General features: G+C 43.4%; 5 protein-coding genes across 5 annotated transcripts; 3 read left to right on the top strand and 2 right to left on the bottom strand.

The window, feature by feature from the left end:
• Window positions 1–7,720: 7,720 nt before the first annotated feature.
• Bfra_003678 (putative transcriptional corepressor cyc8 protein) lies at window positions 7,721–11,209 on the top strand (the record flags this gene model as incomplete). Its single annotated transcript, XM_037334084.1, has 8 exons — window positions 7,721–7,889; window positions 7,941–8,144; window positions 8,212–8,294; window positions 8,346–8,525; window positions 8,577–8,669; window positions 8,722–8,878; window positions 8,933–9,177; window positions 9,236–11,209. The coding sequence occupies 8 exons, from the start codon at window positions 7,721–7,723 to the stop codon at window positions 11,207–11,209; spliced, it is 3,105 nt and encodes a 1,034-aa protein (XP_037194171.1).
• Window positions 11,210–12,708: 1,499 nt separating this feature from the next.
• On the bottom strand, window positions 12,709–14,635 carry Bfra_003677 (putative escrt-i component protein; the record flags this gene model as incomplete). The annotated part of the gene is made up of 4 exons (XM_037334083.1): window positions 12,709–14,061; window positions 14,135–14,373; window positions 14,435–14,522; window positions 14,582–14,635. 4 exons carry the CDS (start codon window positions 14,633–14,635, stop codon window positions 12,709–12,711), a joined length of 1,734 nt encoding a protein of 577 aa, XP_037194170.1.
• A 1,010-nt stretch (window positions 14,636–15,645) lies between these two features.
• Window positions 15,646–17,201, top strand: Bfra_003676 (putative indoleamine -dioxygenase protein; the record flags this gene model as incomplete). Its single annotated transcript, XM_037334082.1, has 2 exons — window positions 15,646–15,936; window positions 16,011–17,201. 2 exons carry the CDS (start codon window positions 15,646–15,648, stop codon window positions 17,199–17,201), a joined length of 1,482 nt encoding a protein of 493 aa, XP_037194169.1.
• A 1,187-nt stretch (window positions 17,202–18,388) lies between these two features.
• Bfra_003675 (uncharacterized protein) lies at window positions 18,389–21,261 on the bottom strand (the record flags this gene model as incomplete). The annotated part of the gene is made up of 4 exons (XM_037334081.1): window positions 18,389–19,817; window positions 20,444–20,572; window positions 20,643–20,726; window positions 20,789–21,261. 4 exons carry the CDS (start codon window positions 21,259–21,261, stop codon window positions 18,389–18,391), a joined length of 2,115 nt encoding a protein of 704 aa, XP_037194168.1.
• A 1,689-nt stretch (window positions 21,262–22,950) lies between these two features.
• Window positions 22,951–24,116, top strand: Bfra_003674 (putative thioredoxin-like protein; the record flags this gene model as incomplete). The annotated part of the gene is made up of 2 exons (XM_037334080.1): window positions 22,951–23,310; window positions 23,382–24,116. 2 exons carry the CDS (start codon window positions 22,951–22,953, stop codon window positions 24,114–24,116), a joined length of 1,095 nt encoding a protein of 364 aa, XP_037194167.1.
• Window positions 24,117–24,204: the final 88 nt, after the last annotated feature.

The following is a 24,204-nucleotide window of genomic DNA, read 5'->3' as shown; positions in this document are numbered from 1 at the left end:
GGGAGTTTGGGACGATAGGATTGGATAGTATGTCTTTAGGGGATTGGGATGGCATGGGATTGGATTGGAGTGGGGATCAAAAATAGGTTGGTGAAAGTGCTTCTGCTCAGGTGTAGATAATAATTCATGGATGGGAGAGTGGGGTGAAGGATGAGAGAGTGTGTGTGAGAGGTTGTGGAGCTGAAAATGAAGAAGAGGGCGGTGGATTGTATAGCGATGGGTTATGAGGTGACCTGCGGAGATGTAGGAGGAGGGGATGTGTTGTGAGGAAAGAAGAGGAGAAGTAAAGAGAAGAGGGCGGTGGATTGGGGATGGAGAGAAATCACTCGAAATCAAAATGAAGAATGAAAAACGATATAGCATGTCTGAAATGTGTCTTGAGACTTGAGAGTAAGAATTTATTGTTTGTTGTTTGTAATGCTGGGGGTGAGTAGGGTGATTGCGATGATTGTGAAGGTATGATTGTAGTGTTAGGTAGGTACCTATGTTCTTGATAGTAGAGCGAGGGTGAGATAATCTATCTAAGGATGTGTTGTATCGTGTTGCTGTAGGGATGAGAGAATAATATTGGAGCATCTAGGAAATTTTAGTGGGTGAGTGAGTGAGTGGGTGGTGAGCATTAGCATTAGCATTGGCATTGGCATTAGCGTGTTTGGGGGTCACTTGTGAGAGGGGATATGAATATGAATATGAATATGAACATGAATATGATTAGATGATTGACTGATTGATTGATTGATTGATTGATTGATTGATTGATTGATTGATTGATTGATTGATGATTACCTAGACAGAGAAACGATGAATGAATGAATGAATCAATGAATGATAGAAATGGGAAGAGAAGGCAATTCTTCGAATATTCAAGTAGGAGTGCAATACACAAATGCTGGATACTGTAATGTGTTATGGTGGATGGATAGATAGATGGGTAGAGAGAACTCAATTGTGGATCTACTCTGTAGGTATTTATTTGGTGGTCTGTTGATCTTATCACTTGGTGATGTAGTGTGTGGGATGTGTGGGATGGATGGGGTGGGTTGGATAGTGATGGATGGGATGGGATGGATAGTGATGGATGAGTATGGATGAGTATGGATCCATACATAGGGTGCGACTGTGCGACTGTGCCGCTGGAAGCGCGATGGATTTGGTAGATTGATATCATGGATAATTGAATAAGTGAATGGTATGGGTGGAATGGGTCTGTTACACACAGAATGAATGAATGAATGAATGAATGGCATGGTATGGTATGGTATGGTATGGTATGGTATGGTATGGTATGGTGATGAGTGATGACATGGGATGTGATGTGATGTAGTGGGTGGTGCTTTATACAATTACGGAGCGTGGAAGATTATTCTTGCTGAGGGTATGGGATATGGTATATATAGCATGGTCAAGTATGGTATCGTACGGTGAAAAGATACCTAGGTGACAAGACCTGGTCCAGACAGGAGAAGCTTTTTCCTTTGGGTTTCTCTATCTCTTTCTCTTTCTCTATAGGTTTGCGATTTGATTTGATTTGATTTGATTTGATTTGATGTGATCTGCTTCGTGAAAATGGGAATGAGAATGGGACTTGAAATAGTTTGGTATGATATTGTCTTCACTCATTCTCTTTCATGTGTGGTGGGAGAAGGGAAGGAAAGAAAGGGTTAAGAAAGAAATCCAAAGTCGAAATGGAAATCGGAATCGAAATGGAAAGCCAATTTGAAGTATCTAATCAACAAAATACAAGCGAGCGTAAAGCAAGCTCCAAGCCGAGGTGTGATTTCACGACCGCTCCGTCTGGGGATGGCTTTGGCTGGGCTGGGCGAGGTAGACGAGGTAGACGAATCGGAGAAGAGGTATTGATTGGAACTTGGGACTGGAACTTGGTCTTGGTAGGGCTAGGGGTGAGGAGTGGCGAATGTGTAGCTGGGGAGGTAGGTGCCTGAGTACCTGGGAGCTTGGGTAGGTGAAACATGGGGGGGTTTGGGGTTGAGTGTGATGGAATGGGATGGATGGATAGATGGATGGATGGATGGATGGATGGTAGGATGGTAGGATGTGATGAGATGGGTACACGTGATACATGTATCTGGTATGCCGGACAGTTAAATTCTTTTTCTATGTTTCTTTTATGTATATTGAGGATGCTATTCCTATTCGTATACGATGTTCAAGTATGGGTAGAATTCTCAGTTTAGTTGTGTGATATATCTTTTTAGTATATCCTCTCGATAGGTCATCATCATCTTTCCTGATATATCTTCTGCTGTACTTCTGATAAATCCTTACAACATATTCTTCAAGAATATCTTTAAATACCGTGGTATATCTTCGTACCATGTCCTTCTACTATCTGGATATCCATTACTTTCAACCTCATTCCTCAAACCTATCAAGAGCACATAAAATTCAATCTTCATATCTAAAATAGAAAATTTCTTCATGTCTTTGGGCAATAGGATGGTGTGATAGAAGTTAGAAGTTGCAAAGAATACGATGATCGATATGAGAGTTTCAAGTCGATTGGTAGCAATTAGATCTTTGAAATATTTTATAAGAAGACAGTGTTTGTTACTTATTGCTTGTTTTTGTCTTTTGATAAGATTGGGTTGGAAATAGTTGTTGGTGATGGAGAACTTGAGGTCACGGAAGATAGCTGAGATGTGAGCGATAAGGACAATGAGATTCGTGCGAAAGAGTGTGTAGAGTCACGTGTAAACGAAAGCGGGATCGAGACCGACCAGGTGTGTAGAGCACGTGTCAATCACGTGAATAGAAAGGTGAGCATCGGAGGGGTGTGATCTAGAATTCTGTATCATTCTAACAAGATAAAATGACATTCGAAGAATGAACACGACCATCTCCAACGTTCCATTCCCAATTCCACACACTTACCCCAAAACAACACGTGAACAAATCCCTCAGCCCAGCACGCACACCAAACTCACCTAACCCATCTCCCACTCCTGGGCAACACAAAGTTCACAAACACACCAAAGCCAAGAATTTTTTCCAAAAAAAAAACGGATCCAGTCACCCAAGCACCAACCAGCCATGTCTCACCTATCTTACCGGCACGTCCAACCATCGATTCCGATAATCCCGATCGTATGATCGTAATCTTGGGAGTTTGTGCGCACGCTCTCTGTGGATGGTTGTGGTGTTGTGTTTGAGGATGAGGATAAGGATGTGCAGATTTGTGTATTTTTTTTGTGCTTGGGCTTTTATGAAAGGCATGGGAGGGGAAGGTTAATAAAGAGCGAGGTGTGTGTTGGGGTAAGGTAGGGTGTAATATGTATGTATGGTTTTGGTGTTGTGTGTCTAGGGTGTGACATAATTAGATGAGAGATGAGATTGTGGGACTGTGAGATTAACTGTTAGTGTGATTTTGAGATCGTGTGGATATGGATATGGATGAGGATGAGAATGAGGATGACTTTTATTTTTATGATGGATTTGGACCTGAGTTAATAAGGCATGATGAAGGTTGGGACTTGTACGTATACTAATGTAAGGCAAGATGGAGAGAGGAATGTTCCAAGATACGATAACCGAGTTAGGCAAGCAGGAAGAGCCAAGGCTAGATGTGATGCTATTGTAAGAAAGTGAAGCCCCTCAAGCCACTTTCCGTTTTTTAATGGCAGTTGTGGCTGATAAACCACGGGAATATGCGTGTGATGAAAAAAAGCCACGTCAAGTTATTATTGGGGGCCAAGTGGCATGTGACGATCGAAAGCCAATTTGGATTGAGGCGAATACTTATGTGTTGTGCAGGGCGAGTTGGTGGTTTGCGGTATAAAAAGAGGGGAAGAGTTTGAAGGAGATAACGGGAAACGGGGGATAGTGAAGTTCTCCCAGCCCTTCTTTTGGTTCATGGTGTGGTTGAATGGAATGGAATGAACATAATTGAATCGTTGGCGATTGCGGGGGATAAATTGGTGGTGCAGGACTGGAGTTGGTCTTGCTTGCATGGCATGACATGACATAACATGACATATAAGCGAATGAAAAATGATGAAAATGGAGAGTATTATTGACAGTTTGCTAAATATGTCTGATCGATTGATTGTTGAGGATTGTTGAGATCAACACATGTGAGAGGCGGCTAGGAATCGAGAAGAAGAGAGTGATGATGAAGCACATGAGATAAGTAGATGTATCATGTTTGTGACTTAGGTTGTGGTATGGGCATGCAGATGGGCTGCGCTTCTGTAGGAGATGCATATGCGACGGGTTAGTGCAGGGGAGGAAGTGCTTACTGTCCTGTAACGTACACTGGACATGCGTGAGGCGATGGGGATTGAGGTGTGATGTGATGTGCGGAAAGAAGAGAATGGGTTGAATCGATGAATCGATGGATTAGTAAGTATATTCTGACATAGGGACTTGAAAGATGACGAGTTGGCAAGAAACTCAACCCGATAATAAACATAAGGCGAACAGGATTTGGATGTGGATTTTCGTCATCAAGCTTCTATTACTTAGGTAGGTATCAAATCTTACAACGTGGAAACGTGGTTGTGGGGAGGAAAGGTAAAGTTTGGAAGAGATTTTTAGAACGTTCTCGAGTTGAACAACGGATTAGGTTGATCAAAGCCGGTCTAGTGAAAGGAAGGAATGGGTTGTCATTTGAAACAACCTTAAATACGATACGACGTGCAAATAACTCGGAATGTATGAAGCGGGTGAGGATAATATACGATCCTGACTCATGGAAACTCTTATTTTATGGTTTCAATTTCTTGAGTGAAGTGTGTCAATCCTCCGTACCTACATGAAAAAAGAGCATTTGATGCTCCGTGTAATTATTATGTACCGCCCGGAATAATAAGGTAATAATGCCGGTTGGGGGCGCTGTCCGCACGGCTGCACTGCGGTTGACGGCTGTCAGATGTATTTCTTAATTGAGATGGTGAGCCGAAATAGACCGAGGAGGGGAATAGGGGGTGTGATTTGATGTGGCTTTGGGGTGCTTTCGGGGTACTGTATGGCTTAGGTGGGTATCCGAATTGTGTCGTAGATGCTAAGCTGCATTTAGGAGACAGAATGGAAAGAAATCATGTAGAATTGTAAATCTATTGGAATGAAATGTTCGACATTGAATGGGGAATTCAAATTGAGATGATTGTTTAGATTTATCTGACTACGATGATATCTAATAAACTCTATTGTTGACTACTACCTCGACCATTGGATCTACCCGGGAAATATTATTCCTTCTTTTGTGACTTGTCCTTAATCCAGTAATCAAACATGATAGGACTAAACTACGAAAAGGAAAGGGAATGTTCACCGTTTATGATAACTAACCAGGATTTCGATGGTGGTTAGTCTTGCATACATACTTAGATACACTTGGGTTCTGCACAGGCGAAAGATGTACAAGAGTGTGGGTGGGTGGTGGCACTGAGTGGGTGAGATCCTGGTTCCATATCGAGTTTTGTCGTACAGTTTGAGGAGTGAGCATGAATTAGTTTACGGTAACTCGTTGGCCTTGCCAAATTATGAATGCTTTGGATGCAACTGGACAACTGGGCAACACACCCTTTTTCTCACATGTCTTATAAGTAATTCGTAATGTACCTAGTATCTCATTAGTATCTTAGTATCTACTATCCTGGTATCTGCCAGATGAACATGGGCTTAATTAATTCCGAGAGGATTGATTGAGGCTGTGATACATACACAATATCTTACCTACCGTGCGCATCTACCACATCAATGCATGACCCTCTATTGTGGTGGGTTGTGGTTAAGACCGCCGCACCATCCCCCCATATCTCCTATGAACGGATGAAGATCATGTTTCCTTTCGTTTTGCACACCCAAAGTCGAAGAATACTTATTCACGCCTCTCGCCGCCTCCAGATGTTTGACCAACATATGGCTGAAGAAATATCACGCTTCTCTTCCTTCAAACACGATATCCCAAAGCCCTTTTGCATCAGCGGCTTTGTGGAAGCTCCCCCATCAATCCAAGAATCCATTTATTCATCCACCTATCCATCCATTCATCCATCAATCAATCAAATGCATCACCTAGGACTAATAAGCATTAAGCAAGTCAGAACCGAGCCGGGCTGAAGAATCACCTACCTACCTACCAACACAATAATCCCTTTCCAAAGACCCCTGACACCACACGAGAGCCTGTGCAGTGAGCATTGTCATCCATTTCGCGATGCCATTTCCGAATGCAACTGTAACCATCCTCAACTGGTGTAGCTAGCTTACCACTGGGCACCCACACCATCTTTTAGATTTTGTGGATTTCAAGCCTCGCCGAGAACACTCCACTTATAATTCTACAGGGGGATACACGCAACCCCCCACAGCCCTTTGTGCCTTCCCAGCGAACTTTATCCACCTTGAATCATTCCCTTGAAAGTTGAGACAATCAGTGGATATATATTTGGCAGGGCCCTTGATTAGGGTCAATGGAAAGGGTCTGTCGGGTCTTAACTAATAAATAGTTCCAACCCTCCCTCCTTCACTTGGTCTGAGGCTGATGATTAAGATTGGACATGAACAATACTTGAAAAGGTTAAGACTCAAGATTCAGAAAATTGATGAATTGATTGATATTGACAAGATTCGACTTTGCATTCGGAATATTTTGATTGGATTATGAAGATTTTCTTTTTCCCTTCTCGTTTCCCTCTTTTCTATGGCCGTCTTGGCGAATAGTTAAAATTCCGGCGGCTGCAAAATAAGAAGCGGAGGAGACTTGTTAAGTATGGAGACTATGGCACTATGGAGACTATGGAGATGATCTAATTTTTTTCTTGAAATTTGATCGGAGTTTAAATTTTGATGGAGACTTTCTTCTTTGGTCCATCGGTCTCTGAAATCACTTCCTAATAAAGTTTAAGACTTACGAGTTCTCTTTATTAATCTTCCGATGCTATGAAAAAGGAAGGAGTCAGTCATTAGTCACGTGTGCTGGGGTTAAGCTTGAAGATTGTTATCTTTTCCAAACTATTTAAGGAAAGAGCGATCGTCGACGGACGCTTTACTTAAAGGAGTACTAGTTGGACACAAACCATGTACTAGTTTAGTTAGCTTGCTGACATCGAAGAAGAAGTAAGCGAATACTCTAAAAAGAGCTAATTCCGCTCTCCGTGTTCCTTGAATATTACCTTTATTTGTTTAGGAAACGTTTTTAATCCTCAAAAATTTGATTAATTCAAAAGTAGTTTGGTCGTGGGTTAGGTGAGTTATCGAGCCGATTTTATACCAAAATTCAACCTGTCCGCTCGTCATCTCAAATGTAGAAGAATCTTTTCGTTTTCGATTGAGTCAACGTGCGAAACGAAGAGAAGAATAATTTCAATGACGGCGCAACTCTCATAATCGCATGTCAAATAACCTCAATAGTGTTTTGGAAAGAGCTACATAGATAGCTTCGAACTAGCTTTCACACTGCATTCACTAAAAGCTCGAATTTCTATTATTTAACCCTGCACGCCACGCTTTTTGGCCGTCGAACGAAGCTTTTCGGTCGCGATTTCAGAACATAACTTAACTTCTTCAACGTCGATACAACGGCTTCGAGACAGAGGACATTAATCTTGTTGGAGAACAATTGTTGCTGTTGATCTCAAGGACTTATCGACAAAAGATATCTTTCGCCAAGCTATTTTCATTGAGGTGGTTGGGCGCGTAATCGCCAGCACATAATTCCGACGCATCGCAAATTCGCGATCGCATGCTATAATCACTGATGGCGGCGCATCATCCATCACCCCCAGCGGGCATGCAATTGCATCACGCTGCTCACAATGGCCCAGCTCCCTCTGGAATGGCTCAACAGCAACCAAACTGGCCGGCTCCTGCGCCAACGCCAATGCAACAGCTAGCTGCCATGAATGAGTCCGTATGGCTTCAAATTGGTAAGAATTACTCATTTTATTCATAACACAAGTCACTAATTTGTATAATAGGAAGTCTAGCAGAGCTCTTAGGCAACAATGATGAGGCTCTGGCCGCGTATGAACATGTACTTCGCACGAACTCTAGATCTATACCCGCGATGAATGCCATTAGTTCTATCCTTCGCGCACAAGAAAATTTCGCCAAAGCGGTTGAATATCTACAAAGCATCCTCAAACTAGATGGGAATAATGGAGATGTTTGGGGTAGTCTTGGTGAGTGCGACCTTCTTTGGCATTGCGCAATCAATTGCTGTTTAGATACAGTACTAACATGTGATAGGACACTGCTTCTTAATGATGGATGATTTACAACAAGCATACTCAGCTTACCAACAAGCTTTATATCATCTCCGGGATCCAAAGGTTAGTAAATCAACGCGCGTTTTATATCTCAAGTCTAACCATTCACTTCAGGAGCCTAAACTTTGGTATGGTATCGGAATACTATATGATAGATATGGTTCTCTTGAACACGCCGAGGAAGCATTTTCGCAAGTGATGAGAATGCAGCCAGATTTCGAAAAGGCCAACGAAATTTATTTCCGCTTGGGTATAATTTATAAACAACAGCAAAAATACCAACAGAGTCTGGAAGTAAGTCATCTGATCGAAAATTTGGTGAAAAGTGTTCCTAACTGCTTCTAGTGTTTCCGATACATTGTCAGTGTACCACCAACTCCATTGACAGAAGAAGACATTTGGTTCCAGATTGGACATGTTCACGAGCAACAAAAAGATGTAAGTCCGAAAGTTGGAATGTGATTGGATGATTCTGACAGATTGGCTGTAGTACGATAATGCCAAAATTGCCTACAAGCGTGTTCTCGATCGGGATCCAAAACATGCAAAGGTCCTTCAGCAACTTGGATGGCTGCATCACCAACAGAGTACCAGTTTCCAAAGTCAAGAGCAGGCCATTGAGTACTTGGAACAATCTGTCGGTTCCGGTAAGACTCGTCAAATATGATCGGTCTCACATTTCACACGCTAACACGTGGCAGATCAAAGCGATGCACAGAGTTGGTACCTCCTCGGTCGGTGCTACATGTCACAACAGAAGTACCCCAAGGCATACGAGGCCTATCAGCAAGCTGTTTATCGAGACGGGCGGAATCCAACTTTCTGGTGCTCGATTGGTGTTTTGTACTACCAAATTAATCAGTACCGAGATGCGCTTGATGCATATTCCCGCGCGATACGCTTGAACCCGTACATCTCCGAGGTCTGGTACGACTTGGGTACTCTGGTAAGTTTGCTTCATCTATAGCCGGTCGTGTTTGAGACATTGTTAATCGTTTGTATAGTATGAATCATGTAACAACCAGATCAACGACGCTTTGGATGCCTATCAACGTGCTGCCGAACTTGATCCTAACAACGTTCATATCAAAGCTCGTCTACAACTATTGCGAAGTGGACAAGCCAATGGTATGCCAGGACAGGCAGCTGCCCCTCTACCACAAGATGTACATCCTCAAGCTTATCAAGCCACTGGTGCTGTTGGCCCTCCTGGGCCTCAATGGGGAAATCCTGCTCCCCAAGCGCAAGCGCAAGGACCACCTGCAGCTAATGGATGGGGAAGTAGACTTGCTGAAATTAATCCTCCTTCTCAACCACCAAACCCTTTTGATCCACGAGGAGCTGATCGTGGTCCAATTCCACCTACACAACGTGTACCAAGTCCTAGACAAGATCAACAAATGAGACCATATCCTGGTACCGATTCTCGTCAACAACTTCCACCTCGTCCTCGTTCCCCTCAACGAGCTCCCATCGAGGTAAGAGACCCTAGAGACCCTAGGGATCCTAGAGATATAAGAGATCCCAGAGATCCTAGGGACCCTAGGGACCCAAGAGATCCAAGAGACCCAAGAGAGCAAAGGGATCCAAGAGATCCTAGAGAATTCAAAACGGAATTCAAAGATCCTCGTGTCGACCCTCGTGCCGCGGACCTTCAGCCTCGTGATCCCAGAGATCCTCGAGATCCTCGAGATCCTAGAGATCCAAGGGATCCAAGGGACCCAAGAGATCAAAGAGATCAGAGAGAACCCCGTGATCCAAGAGATGCCCGTGACCACCACCCTCTAGGTCCTTACCCAGGTCCTGGAGCGGGAGCAGCATCGGGAGCACAGCCACCTCCGCCTGCCCATGCACAGCAATCACAAGGACCTCCTTCTCAGCCACAAAGAGTTGCGAATACAAACTACGCTCCTCCACCTTCAGGTCCTTCATCCGTATTGCCACTAACTCAAAATGGAATGAATGGTGCTGGTCCTGTTCCTTTGCCTTCTTTTGGTCGTAACAGCCCTCGACCAGAAGTTCGGCCAATAATGAGTGCAACAATGCCATCTCCCAAGACTCCTTATTCCAATCAACCACCATACGCTCATCACACCGAAATCCCTGAAAGGAGTGGGATTGAAGGAGGCGCCCCACCCCCACCATCCGCTTTAGCTGCGGTAGACGCTCCATCTTCAGATCGTGGTGACAATAGACCACCATCCGTAGGTCCAAAGCGAATGCGTGAATGGGAGGACGAGCCCGCAGTGAAGAAGCCAGCTTCAGATGAAAATCGTGCACGACTAGAAGACATGCACCACCGCAGGCCTTCTACACCACCAAGTGACCGGGCACAATTTCATAGAAGCACATCTGAAGCTCGTCGTGTCGAAGATCAAAGAAGAATTGAAGAACAACGCCTTGCTGAAGAACAGCAGAGACAAGCAGAGAATCAAAGGAGAGTTGAAGACCAGCGCCGCGCAGCTGAGGCACGTGCCGCTGAACAGCGTCGTGCGAATGAGAATTATCACCCCTCAGAAGCTGCGCATCATCCACCAACTCACGGCATGCAAAGCCATCCAGCAATGCAACAAGATTCGCGTCCACCACCTCCCCATACATACGAAGTTGGACCACCTCCTGCCCTTCCTCGGCAAGCTACTCCAATCAAAGAGGCTTCAATAGACGAGCGTGATCGTCAACAAGTACCGGTACCACAACCATCATCACTGGCTCAGCGCATGGAGCAAGCCCCTTCAACTCCCGCACAACCAGCACCGGCTGTCAGTGAACCGGAACGTGCAGCACGAAAAATGGATGTTGATGAAAACTACGATGATGATGGAGAAGAAGATAAAAAGGGAGGAATTGTTTCGGCTCAACCATCAGGACCTCCATCCGTCAGTGGTGATCCAAAAATCACTAGTCCAACAGGCGTTAATGGACATGCTGCAAATGGATTACCTAATGGGCAACCAAAGATTGAGACAAATATTTAAGAGCAATTTCGAAATCATGCCCTTGTGGTTCTCCAGTGGGCATCACCCGTTCGGTGAACGCCCTCATGAGCACATTGCAAGGATCAGAAGGCCTGCTGAATAGATTTGCAATGAGCGCGAGTTGTGTCTATCTCCAACTTGGACAGTTGCCACTACCTCATGGGAAGGGTGACGAGTATTTATTTCATTTTCTTTTCTTGTTATTTTTTTTCTCAGCTTGGGGCGGAGCGGAAGGAGATTTGAGATTTGACATGATATGGTGGTGGTGGTGATGGGCGGGGAAAAATCCTTTTGAACTTGCTTGGCTTAGCTCAGCTTCTTTTCTGTTCCTGTTTATGATTTGATAGTTAAGGTTAGTTAAAGAAAGGAACGCACTTGGGGAGAAAAAGAGGATCTCGGATTTTCATCTCATCAATGGTTGGGTGGAAGGGTGGGATTGGACATTATCATATCGCTATTGGCGATGCATGAGGATTTGTTTTCTCGGGAATCGTGAGGGGTGGGAAGAATAGGAAGATAAAGTGGATGGATGGATGACTTGAAGGGCCAACACCCTCTCGGTGAATAAACACATGGGATATCGGATGGATGAACGGGTGGAGGGATGGGACATCTTGGTTTCTTTTGTAGCTAGTGTCAGTATGTGTATGTGTGTGGTGTGTACAGTGATCGATTGATATGATATGGAATGGAATGGTGGATTTATAGCCAGGAATATCACATGGAATTCATGTTGGGACTTTATTTTTCTAGGAGTTTTACCGGTTTGAGTGAGATGATGTGATTTTATGTAATTTCATGTAATGGATTGAGATCTTGTTACTCTATTAAATAACAACTACACATAGAAGAAATGAAGATCTATAATCATTATCAATAAGAGTTAACGAAGAGAGTGCAGCTTTGTAGCATGTAACAAATGAATAGCACTCGTTCAGGTACGGGAAAACGAAACCTGGGGAACTCTTAGATTGCATGTGCAAATTCATCGATTCATCCATCACTTGCTTTCGTTATTGCCAAAAGGCCATAGGAAGGATGGATGGATGGATGGATGGATGGAAAGATCTCAACGCCAGTTTTTCACAGTGCGATCAATGTTGAGGCGATAGGAGAAGGGTGAAGAAGGAGGGTATCGCGAGGCTTCCCATCTATTGTGTTATTGCCAAAAGGCAAGAAGAAATCAACTTCCGACTTTTCCCTACCAAGATTGTGTGAAATTTGGAACTTCAGATATGCAACAAAAATTTTGGATTATGAAATTGGACCAATGAAATATAACAAGTCACGCATTAGTATACCGGTTGGTTATTGAATATTTCTCTTGAAGATAATTTACTTGTATTTGTGTTTGATTTGATTTTCCTACATTCGAGCTAACTTCTCTTCTTCTTTCCTTCATCCTCTGTTTGTATGTAATTCTGCTATCCCATAGTTCAGCTAGCCATACAAATTGGTTATATCTCTTCTCTTCTCTTCTCATACTTCAAAATCAATTATCAATATCCACCCACTCCAGCGACCCCATTCAATCCCATGCCCCTTCCAATCTTCCTAACCAACGCTTTTTTCAGATACCATTCCCTAGCCAATCCTCTCGTCATCTTTGCAAATGTTGGTCCACTTATCCTTCCCCTTTCAACGGCTTTGCCCAAGACATCAATCGCATCTCCTAAACTCCTTTCTTCACATACTAATTCATAAAGTTGGTTTCCTACAACTGTTGGTGCGACGAGTAGTTCATCAATGGAGGGAGGAGTACGATGTTGAGAGGATTGAAGAAGTTGGTCGGAGGTTTGAAGAGAGGTGTGAAGAATCGTTGTATTATTGGAGAGAAGGGTGGAGAGGGATTCGAGAGCTGATATTTCAGATTGCATTGCGGAGAGAGTGGTGAGCATAGATTTCTGTTGCGACTGAAGACCTGGAATAGAAGAAGTGGTTTGGGTAGTGTGATGAAGGCGTTGGGAGTGTAAAGCGTTGGCGAGTTTGTGGAGGAGCATATCCTTTTCTGGGTTAGGTGGAACAGGCGGAGCTGGAAGATTGGCGGATGAAGCATCGGGGATAGAGAGAGTTAATGGGGCATCAAGAAGGTCAGGCGGTGGTGGAGGTTTGGCTTGAGGTTGTGGTGGCGGCGTTTGTTGGTGTTGCTGCTGATATTGAGGCCATTGCTGATGGGTTGGATGTCCAGGATATGGCTGTTGCTGTGGATGCATGTATTGAGGCGGCAGTGGAGGTCTACCAATTTGCGGGGCCGGCTGTTGAATATTATATACATTGTATGCTTGTTGTGGTGGGTATTGCTGAGTTTGTTGAGACTGTGGGGGTTGTTGGTATGACTGAGAGTATGAGGATTGTCTATATGAATCATCTGGTGGAGTTATTGGACTCACAGGACTATATGATGGTTCCCGTAAGGTTTGCCTGGGCTGTTGCGGTGGCAATGGAGGGGCACTTTCATAACGAAGACTACTACTTCTTTGAGGAGCATGCGATTGTCTGTTTGGTGATTGTGGAATCGGCGGCGCATATCTGCTACTATCATATCCAATTTGCGGAGGTAGTGGAGGCAGCGGTGGCCCATCATCTCGCCGCGGGGAACTCGAAGGGGAGTAGGGTGCTGCATGATTTATAGGCTTCGGTGGGGGAGGTGGAGGGAGGTCGTCGGTCAATGGACGTGGGGAGGCTGAACCTGGTATCGATCGAGGGACATTTGGTGGAAGTGGCGGTATAGGAGGAGGCATAACTGTTGGTTGTGGACGTGGTGTGGCATTCTGTTGCTGTTTCGATATAACAGGAGGCTCTTTAGCAAAAATGTCTCGCAGAATCGCGAGCAAATCAAGCATATTGGATTTCTGTATATTTCAATTCATGAGTACGTCTGCCGAGCAATTTCAAAACTTCAATATGCCAAGTTATGCGACTCACATCCCAATAGTCTGGCCACCTCATCAAATATGGATGATAGACCTTCCCTTGCGGATCTACATGTTGTCCTGCTCTTACTACCATTCCTTCTACTGGTGTCACATATACTAATGGAGCTTCGTGTGGGTATGCGTGAGGTATCCATAACGCGATTGGGAATTTGTAGGTTGTGCCACGAAAATTCACAGGTAGGGTGCCAGAAAGGTGAAGGAGGAGTGAAGATGAGCCATTCTCGTATGCTATTTAGGTTGCGCATTAGTATTTGAGTTGATCGCATAATCTGTAAGCTTATTCACGTACTGTAAACATCCGTTCGTGGGGATAATGAGGTATATTGAGAAAGTGTTTGGGCGACGTCATTATATGTACGATTTACATCTCGATATTCCTGGTATTGAATGTAAGTATGAGTAAAGCTGTATGTACGTGGCGGGTAGATTTACGTACGCTTGTAAGAACACTGTATAGCCAGTTCAGAACTCGTTGCTGAACACCAGCCATTATGATAAATGAGCTTCAGGTCCAGCCAGCTAGCTAGCTAGATACCGGTGGTGAAGCTATTCACAACGCAATGATGACGGGATGGGTGGGGGTGGAGCTTAGCTAGAAACTATCATGTGATAAACTGATTAGATAGATGATGGGATGGTTGTGCAAATTCAACACCAAGATGGATGTACGGTAGTATGGATGATGGTAGGGTTGTGTGTGTGGGTCGCAGGGACCTTGAAACATTCAACTCGGGCCCTACAAGAGTCAAATTGGCAGTCAGACTCGCATATCAAACTAATCATGTATCAACCATCGAATATCGAATATCAAATCTCAAAGATGTCTGATCAGACGACTCTGTTATGTACACGGATAACCATTGAGGGATTGTATTTTATCCCGATATTGTGATTATTATTATGATTATATTAACTCAACGAAATCCATCAATTGTGCATGTTTCCATCCGACTCTACCTGCCAAATGCCTACCCAAGGTCCTAGGGCACGTGATTCCAAAGCCGGCAAGGAAGGAAGAAATAGGAATGAGAAGAGCAGAGAAGAGAAGAAAAGAAAAGAAAAGAAAACTCTTTGACATCTGCTATGATGCCATGACCAGAACCAGAACCATGACCATGACAAACAATTCTTCTATTAAAGGAAAATGATTAGTCTTTATGGGCCGATACCGCGCAATCCCGAGAAGAGCTGCTTTCTAAGCGGAATGGTATCAAATGTTAATTTTTTCCCATTTCTTAGACCACCTGCCCCTCTCTTTACTATATATAGGAGGGGCAATTATCCCCTCCAAAAAAAGGACCTCCGTAAAAGTTTCTGAAACATTTTATCATCCAACTTCATTTCAGCACCTTTTTGGCTCACGAAACATATTTGCAGTTCATATGCAAAGCAACTACAAAGATTATCGAAAAGGCTGAGGAGTATTGGACAAAAGATCCTATACTCCTTGCGTCAGGACAGATACTTTAAACCTATCTATCTTTTTTTCCCAATCAGACCATGCTTCCTCCACTTCCCAAACTCAGCCAATACGGAATATCTCCAGAATATGGATTTCTTCCGGCTGATTTACCTCTCGAACGACTTCCCGATCCATACTACAACAAATGGGAGGCGATCAATGCAAACCTTCAAGGTTTGATTTTGAGTAAACGCCTGCGCGGCGTTATTGATCGTCTGCCAGTCCTTTCGACTGCCGGTCTGGAACATGATTCGGAGTGGCGAAGAGCATATTCGTTGTTATGTTTCATGGCGCATAGTTATATCTGGGGTGGTGATAGCCCTGAAGAGGTTTGTACAATTCTTCCCATCGATTCGAAAGCCTGGTTTGGAAGTCTCGTGCTAACTACTTGTGATCGTTACAGAACTTACCGCCATCCATTACAGTCCCTCTTTTACACATTTCAAAATACTTAGAAGTACCACCAGTCGCCACATATGCTGCCGTCTGTCTCTGGAACTTTAAACCATTGTTCGCAGATGAACATGTCGACAATCTGGAGAATCTTGCCACTCTAACCACATTTACCGGCTCTATCGACGAGTCGTGGTTTTATTTGGTCTCAGTGGCAATCGAGGCTCGAGCTGCTCCCGTTCTTCCTCTCATGCTTACAGCAATTGAGGCGGCTCGTAAGAATGATAGCAGGACTGTTACATCTTGTCTTCGAACTTTTGCGGAGAGAATCGACGATCTTGGAACACTCCTTCAACGTATGCATGAAAGCTGCGATCCTCATGTGTTCTATAATCGAATTCGTCCTTTCCTCGCTGGTAGTAAGAATATGGAAGAAGCCGGATTACCAAATGGAGTTTTCTATGACGAGGGTAATGGAGTTGGTCAATATCGCCAACTCTCTGGGGGCAGTAATGCTCAAAGCTCCATTCTTCAATTCTTCGACATTGTTTTAGGAATAGAACATCGACCCACGGGTGAAAAGAAGGATGCCGCTTCAGAGAGCGAAGCTGAAGGTGCAGCTCCACGAACCAAGCATAACTTTCTTCTCGAAATGAGAAAATACATGCCGGGAGCTCATCGACGATTCCTCGAAGATATGACCGTCGTGGCCAATATTCGCGGTTACGTCGAAGCGCATACCGATAACCATGAACTCTGTCTCGCCTACGATGCTTGTCTCGCCATGTTGCGCACATTCCGCGATAAACACATCGCGATTGTGACACGTTACATCGTTATCAAATCCCGTGAATCTCACTCTCATTCCCGTTCCATGAGTCCCGAAGCAACTCGTAGCCGAAAGGTAGATATTGCAACGGCATCTCGTGGAAAAGGTGATGACGAAGAGAAGAAGAGGAAATTGAAGGGGACAGGTGGTACGGCGCTGATCCCCTTTTTAAAACAAGCGAGGGATGAAACTGGAGAGCCGACAATTGATTCTTGGGCGAGAAGAGTGATGAATAGAGATTTGAATACGATGGGTAAAGGGGATTTCTTTGTGGGAAAATTGGATGAACAGCCTGATGGAGGATTGGAATTGGGTGGATTGGCTGGAACATGGACTTTGGATGATGAGGTTGGTGGATTGTGTAGTTATTAGCGGATGTATGTGTTACTTATCACAGCGTGGCTTTTCACTTGAACATACTTAGTTTGCCTTTGTTGTTCTTTATGGAAATACCTACTTATAGAGTAAGCGTTATACTCAATTGTTACTCCTGTTATATGGTTGATTGGACTTGATAATTTTCATTGCTGGTCTGATGTTGAGTTTTGAGAATGTGATAATTATGTATGTGTATAAGCGGATGAATGGAAGTTATGTCAATATTGATCAAAATATATAGAGCTGTATTGTATGTATGCAATATATTCTATACTGATAGGGATGGAATGCAATTAGGTGAGGTAGGATGAGAAATACATTGTTCCGAGATGATGAATGAATTGGGTTGGGTTGAATTTGAAGAATTAAATCTGAGAAGATTAGATTTGATTTGAAATATCAATGATAATGAAGAGGGTGGGTGAGATGAGGGGATGGGATAATATACAATCAAAAGAATTGAAGAAGTCGGTTGGTTATCTTATCTATACTACCTGGATAGATAGAAGATGTATAGGATGAAGAATCGAGATTGGAGAAATAATATTAATAAAGATGATGTGTACGTACCTATTTAGATAGTAGGTAGGTAGGTAGTAGATGTCGATATGGATATCGATAGGTATTTCGTTGAAGAGAACTTATATCAATGAGGTTTTCACATAGGTTGAGGCGACTAAATGATAGGAGGGTCATTGGGATGAGAGAGAATGGATAGGTAGATAGATAGGTAGATAGATAGGTAGATAGATAGATAGATAGATAGATAGATACACTAGATAAGAAAGTTTTTACAATAACTATAATAGTTTTTGGAATAAGGATGTGTGTCTATTTGATTTCGTAGATGTTTTAATCGATATCTTGTTATATATATATAGAAATTGCGTGGTGGTGATCTCAATATTGATGGGATGTATTGTTGATGTTGATATTGATGTGATGTGATATGGATAGATACTTACTAAATATATTGATAGATACCTAGGTATATACAATAGCCCCAAACCCAAAGTTCCAACCATTGATACAAAAGACGCCGAATCGAATTCGGTATTCATGGATCATAACGCCGATAAATGTACCTAGTATATATAACAGATTCCTCCAAATGAACACCCTTCTTCTCTCCCTCCCCGCTCCCTTCTCTCTCCGAATCCCTATTCCCAACCACCTTTTTCTCACTTCCCCTCCCCTCCCCCAAACTCCTCCTCATGTTCGGGAATCCTCCCCAACGAAACCATCGATCCCCTCCTCGAACACGGCGGACAAACTCCCCTCTTCTTCTTCGTCATTTTCCCATACCCATTTCCATTGCCATACCTATTGTGTTTCCCATGCTGCGTACTAGGTCTTGATTTCGTATGTGGATTGGCATTTGTATGTGCGTAAGGAGGGAAAGAAAATGCAGCGTTGTGGTGCATGTTCATCATGTTATTATTATTAGGGATTGTGGTAGGCCAATTCCGAGCGCGCGATGAGGGGTTTTGCCAGACTCTTGGATTTGTTGTTGAGGTTTTGGTGGGTGGGGATTGTGGGTTTGGCCTGTTTGGGTTTGGGTTTGGGCTTTTGATGGTGGTGATGGTGTGATTTTTGTTATTATTTGATTTGGAGTTGGAGTTAGGGTAGGTATGTCGTTTCGTGAGAATTGTGTTATTGGGATGCTCGGAGGGGATATCTTTTCGTCCCCGCTTTCCTCGAGAATAGAATGAAATCCTTGGGCTCTGAAATGCATCGACACTATTAGATTCCTCCTTTTTCTTTTCCTTCTCTGGCTCCTCTTTCCCCCCCTCACTATTCCCATTGCCTTTATTCTTATCCTTATCCTCAACATCAGCATCAGCATCAACACTCAATACCACCCCCTCATCTACAACTCCTTCCTGAAGCTTTGCCCACATCGTCGGGTCCAACTCTTCTTTTTGAATCCCATAAATTTCCATCATTCGAAAAACGAGTTTGCGAGGGAGCGTATCAGCTTTTCGATTCATACAGCCGATGAGCCATTTTTTCACCTCGGGCGCTTCGTTGGATTTGGGGATGTCATATTTCAGAGGAGTTGGTGGAAAAGGGGGCATGAGAAGGGAGGGGTCGAAGCTGGAGGTAGATTTTAAGGAGAGGGATGAGGAATGTGATGATGTACTAGATATCGAGCAAGAGTCTGGTTGAATGTTGGTATCTGGGGTTGGGGATGTGACGATGATTGTGATAGGGTTGTTGGAAGCGTTTTTGTGGGTGTTGAGTAGAGGTAGAGGTTGTTTAGTTGCGTGTGGAGAGGTTGTTTTTCGATCTTTAAGGCTTTCCGTTCGATTGCAAAGGCTGGTCTGTACGACAGCGATAGGTCCACAGTCTTCCGACTTTCTACTTGATAGACTATACCAAGACTTCCTTTTGCTTGAGATGCTGGTTTTTCGGGGTGGTCCCGTGGGCGTTTTGGTCCCAGATATTCCCATCGCGGATCCATCAGCGGTATTCTTTTGAGTATCGACGGTACATTGTGATGATAATTCCATTGACCGTAGAGTTTCCTTCAGGATCGAACTTTTCAGTTGCCCGGATACGCTGCTGCCATCTTTGAGATCATCAATGCTAACTTTATTATCCTTCACCCTTTTGGATGTCAGTATCAAGCATGAAACTAATTGGAAAATACCAAGAGTTGATCACATACTTTTCCTTCCTGCCAACTGATAACCACTTTAGGTACTTCATATGTCCAAATGGAATGAGTAATAGATATTCAAGACTTTCTAATACTATCGCTCTTTATACTCGAGGCGTTGATAACACTTATCATAAACTGCCTTCGCATACAGCAACGTTGTTGATGAAAATGGTGTACTTCATCATTCGGTACATCCAGGGAATAACGAGTATAAATTGAGGTCGTATGCAACGTTCGATTTCATGAGCGATTTTCGATATATCCTAAATCGAGTCTATATTCGGAGCTGAAATTGAGATAAGAAAATCCGAAAAACTAATGTACGACGGGAATAGATATGCCCTGCAGGGTATGCGCGTAGCGAAGCGTAAAAAGTCTGTTCAGGGTAATATTCCTGGAAGAGCTGAAGAATTCTTTCTCTTCCGGCAACCAGGTCACAATTTAGTGTAATGGATCGGAAGCATTGACGTGGCACTAGAACGAAGTCTTTTTGAATTCAATTTTTGGAATGAAGAGTATTTTATACTCTCATACTCTCAATGGAAGTGAAATAAGTGGAGCTATTTCGGACGTTTTTGATGGCGTGTGGTATTGACTTGGCGTGGCTGAGATTTCTGCATGATTATTGATCTTTGGTCGATCATGAAAGGAAGTAGAAAGTGTAGGGGATGGTGGTGTTGGAGGTAGTATCATCATGCCACTATTGAATGAATTAGCAAGTACTAAGTTTGGGGGTCCAGCGATTGACGCCGGACGTTAACAGCACATACTTTGACAAGTCGCCCATACCGTTCAGCATGACATTGCAGGTGGCGTTATGATTGTTTTGATGATAAGATAGCTCATCAATTTTCCTGCAAGTATCCTTGAGCTGGTTCCCAACAATAGTCGAGAATGAGCAATTGGTCAAACTCACGCTGATAACGTGGCAAGTTGGATTTGAAAGATCCTTATGCTCTCGGTTTTCCTCTCATCAATATCTCTTTGGATACGAGCTCTCGATGCCATCCAAGTAGCCTTTCTTTTTACTCTGGACATCCTACCATATCCATCACCTTTTGTTACCAACTCGGCACTCGTCCTTAACTCTCTGTCCATGACTCTCATTCGTTCTAATGATTGGACATAAAGTCCCTGAAAATACTTGAAATCACCAGTACCATATTTTCGATCTGGTTGACGAATGAGTGAAGCTAAATATGCATTATTCAACATATCAGTCTCCGTTTCGAGAAGATATATTTTATCTAATGCACTAGATATTTCGGCTTGTGTATCAACGGCATCACGAAGACCGAGAGCATGTGCATAGAAGCCAGCAATGACAGCTGCAACAAAGGTAAGCAATCCTGTGATACTAGCAGCAATTGACAATGGACTATCGGACATGATCTCCAAAGGAAGTGGTCCAAAAAAGCGGCCCAGATTAAACTTTGACCAAGGAAAAAGATGATTGCAACATTCAATTGAAGATAATGGGATAGGGTATCTCTCAGTCTGATATCTGAATCAATATTAGGCAACAGATGCAGAATTCAAGGGTACACAGCTGGAAGCACAGCCACTCATCGGGATATTTTCAATATATGCAGGTACAACCAATGAGGAAGGAAATGGATGCATCTCATCCACCAGTGATCCCCCCATCATGATAAGCTTAAAGGATTAGATGAATGACGGGAAATCTCCTCCCCTCATTCACCCCCTCATCTTGGTTTGTTCAACAACGTTGTGAAACTTTTCAGACGTTATGTTATGCTTTACAGGTATAGAGAGTGACACGACATTTAATTTAGTTTGTAAGTTTACCTGGTTGTGAACTCCAATCGCTCATCTTACAACTGAATAATATATTGAGGCCGCAAAAGAGCTCACCGGTCGGATCATTTCCATACATGCCTATTCGTCTACTCCCCGGAAAGAGATCGACTGTACTCTGTACAAAGTAGGACAAAACGCAACTCGAAAATCTTTCTTGTTCTTAGATAAAATGTGTAACAGTAATGCTTTACGGGAGTTGTACTTCTTTCCCCTGATTTCCTTGTTTTTTTCGTTTCTGCTTATTATTCGTAGGATCGTAGGCTGAAAACAGATCTTAGATCATCCATCATCTTCTTCTTTGACCATGTCTGCTGGGCAGGGTAAATAGAGAGATCTTTGTAAGGAAAGTAACAAGTGTGTGATGATGAAACTTCACGAAGCGCCATAGTTTTTCTTCTTTGTTTCTCTGCTTCATCCTATTCGTAGATTGGACGATTCATCCTCTAGTACTCTACCATGTCTGCCATACATTATGTATCTGTTCTGTTGTATTGATCTGTTGTATCGATCGGCTCATATATACGAAGGAAAAGGAAGAGGAAGAGGAAACGGAAAAGAAAAAGAAAGAGAAAAAGAAGTATAACTGGTTACAAGATGTTGCAGATATTACAGATATTCCTCAAACTTTTGAATTCCATGCCTCAAGTGTTCATTCAGCCCAGTTTTAGATAAAGCCCATAAATTGTGCCAGATTTGTCACCATCCGAGGTCTACCCACTCAGTGGCACCAGTGACCTACCGGTGAACCCTAAAATTTCCAAATCAAAACATAACACCGATGAGCACGTCCAACAGATCCAGTATATCAAGATCTATTTCTTGCTAAGAGGAGCTCCGTTATTCAAGTTTTCTTAAATTTGATAACCTTGTTCGTTAACGCCCAGGCAAATCATCCACAATTATGTCGTCTTCTCCAATCAAACTTGATTAGTATGAAGCTCAACGAGAGAATGGAAGGAAGCTATCCACGGCTGGCTGTTCTTGAAACCAGTCTGAGACCTGACACAGATATTCTGATACTCTGACACGTAGGAGGATTGAACGAACTAATAGGAAATTATATATGGCAGCTTACAGATTCCAAAAAAAGAGATTATGTATACGAATATACGAACCCGACGACAAGTATATTCACTTTACTCATCATAAGTGAAATCCGAGCCAGCCCAAAGGTCTAAGCCTCGATAAAATTAAACGATCGTGAATCAGTGACGAAGACAAATCCGAAGAACCGGCGCAAACGAATCGAATGAAATTATGGTCATCTTGTCTAATTCACCCACTGCGAACCGAATTACTATTAATTCTGCCTCAGAGAAAGACTTAAATGAAAAGACATTCGAAGATTCAGCTCATACAATAATCATGGATCCTCCAAATGCTACACCTCCAAAAACCTCAATAGATACTTCATTCGATGGCGTCGATCCTTCCGTGGAATTTGTTGGGGACGTCAATACTAATAATGAGATACCCTCCCAAGAGGTGCTGAAGAAGGTTGAAAGTATGATCGTCCTAGATAGGGATGGCAAAACTAGACCTTTCAAAAGTTTATACTCAGGCCCGAATGTAGCAAGAAGAGTCTTGGTTATATTCATCCGTCATTTCTTTTGCGGGGTAAGCTGTCTCCCTACTGCCACCCTAGCTGTATAGTTCAACTCCAAACTTACATTTACGCTTTCTACTAGAACTGCCAAGAATACCTTCGAACCCTCACAGCATCCATCACCGAAGATTCTCTCCTCCAACTCCATACTCCCACCTTTATCGCCGTCGTTGGTTGCGGCAGTCCATCTCTAATCCCCATGTACCAAGAAGCCACAAATTGTCCATTTCCAATATATGCGGATCCTACAAAGAAGCTATACGATGAGTTGGGAATGATGCGCACATTGAATCTCGGCACCAGACCAGAATATCAGCGCAGAGGTACTCTTATGGGAATTGGACAGAGCGTACTACAAAGTCTCAAACAAATCAAAGGCGGCAAATTGTTTCAAGGAGGTGATTACCAACAAGTTGGCGGAGAGTTCCTCTTCGAACCGGTACGAATGGCCACTCCGATCACTTCACCCGCTGATGGGCCCGTTGGTATGCATGCGAGCGGTGGGATTTTGGGAAATGGTGATAAGATAGGAGAAAATGAAGGCTATGAAGAGAAGAGAATCACCTGGTGTCACAGGATGAAAAACACTAGAGATCATGCCGAAGTTCCAGAGATCAGAGAAGTCCTTGGGTTCGACGAAATGGTCGAGGGCGGAAAGAACCAGAAGAGGTGGTCCAAAGCATTGAGCGAGAGAAAAGGTACCGGGGTGAGCATTGGAGCTAGAAGTAGTAGAGGAACGAGTCTGAAGCTGGAAGGAATGAGTGAGGACGGTGGTAGTGTACGGAGCAAGGAAGTAGTCAGCGAAAAGCCGACCTAGCTGGCAGACGATGTCAATTAATAACGAGAGTGAGTGACATGCATGGGTCAAGTGAGTGGCCATGGAGTTTGGTCGGTATATTCTTGGG

Source organism: Botrytis fragariae, assembly GCF_013461495.1.
Source record: "Botrytis fragariae strain BVB16 chromosome Unknown tig00000045, whole genome shotgun sequence".
NCBI classification, from domain to species: domain Eukaryota; kingdom Fungi; phylum Ascomycota; class Leotiomycetes; order Helotiales; family Sclerotiniaceae; genus Botrytis; species Botrytis fragariae.
Note: the sequence above shows the minus strand (reverse complement) of the source record. Positions and strands in the feature narration are given on the sequence as shown.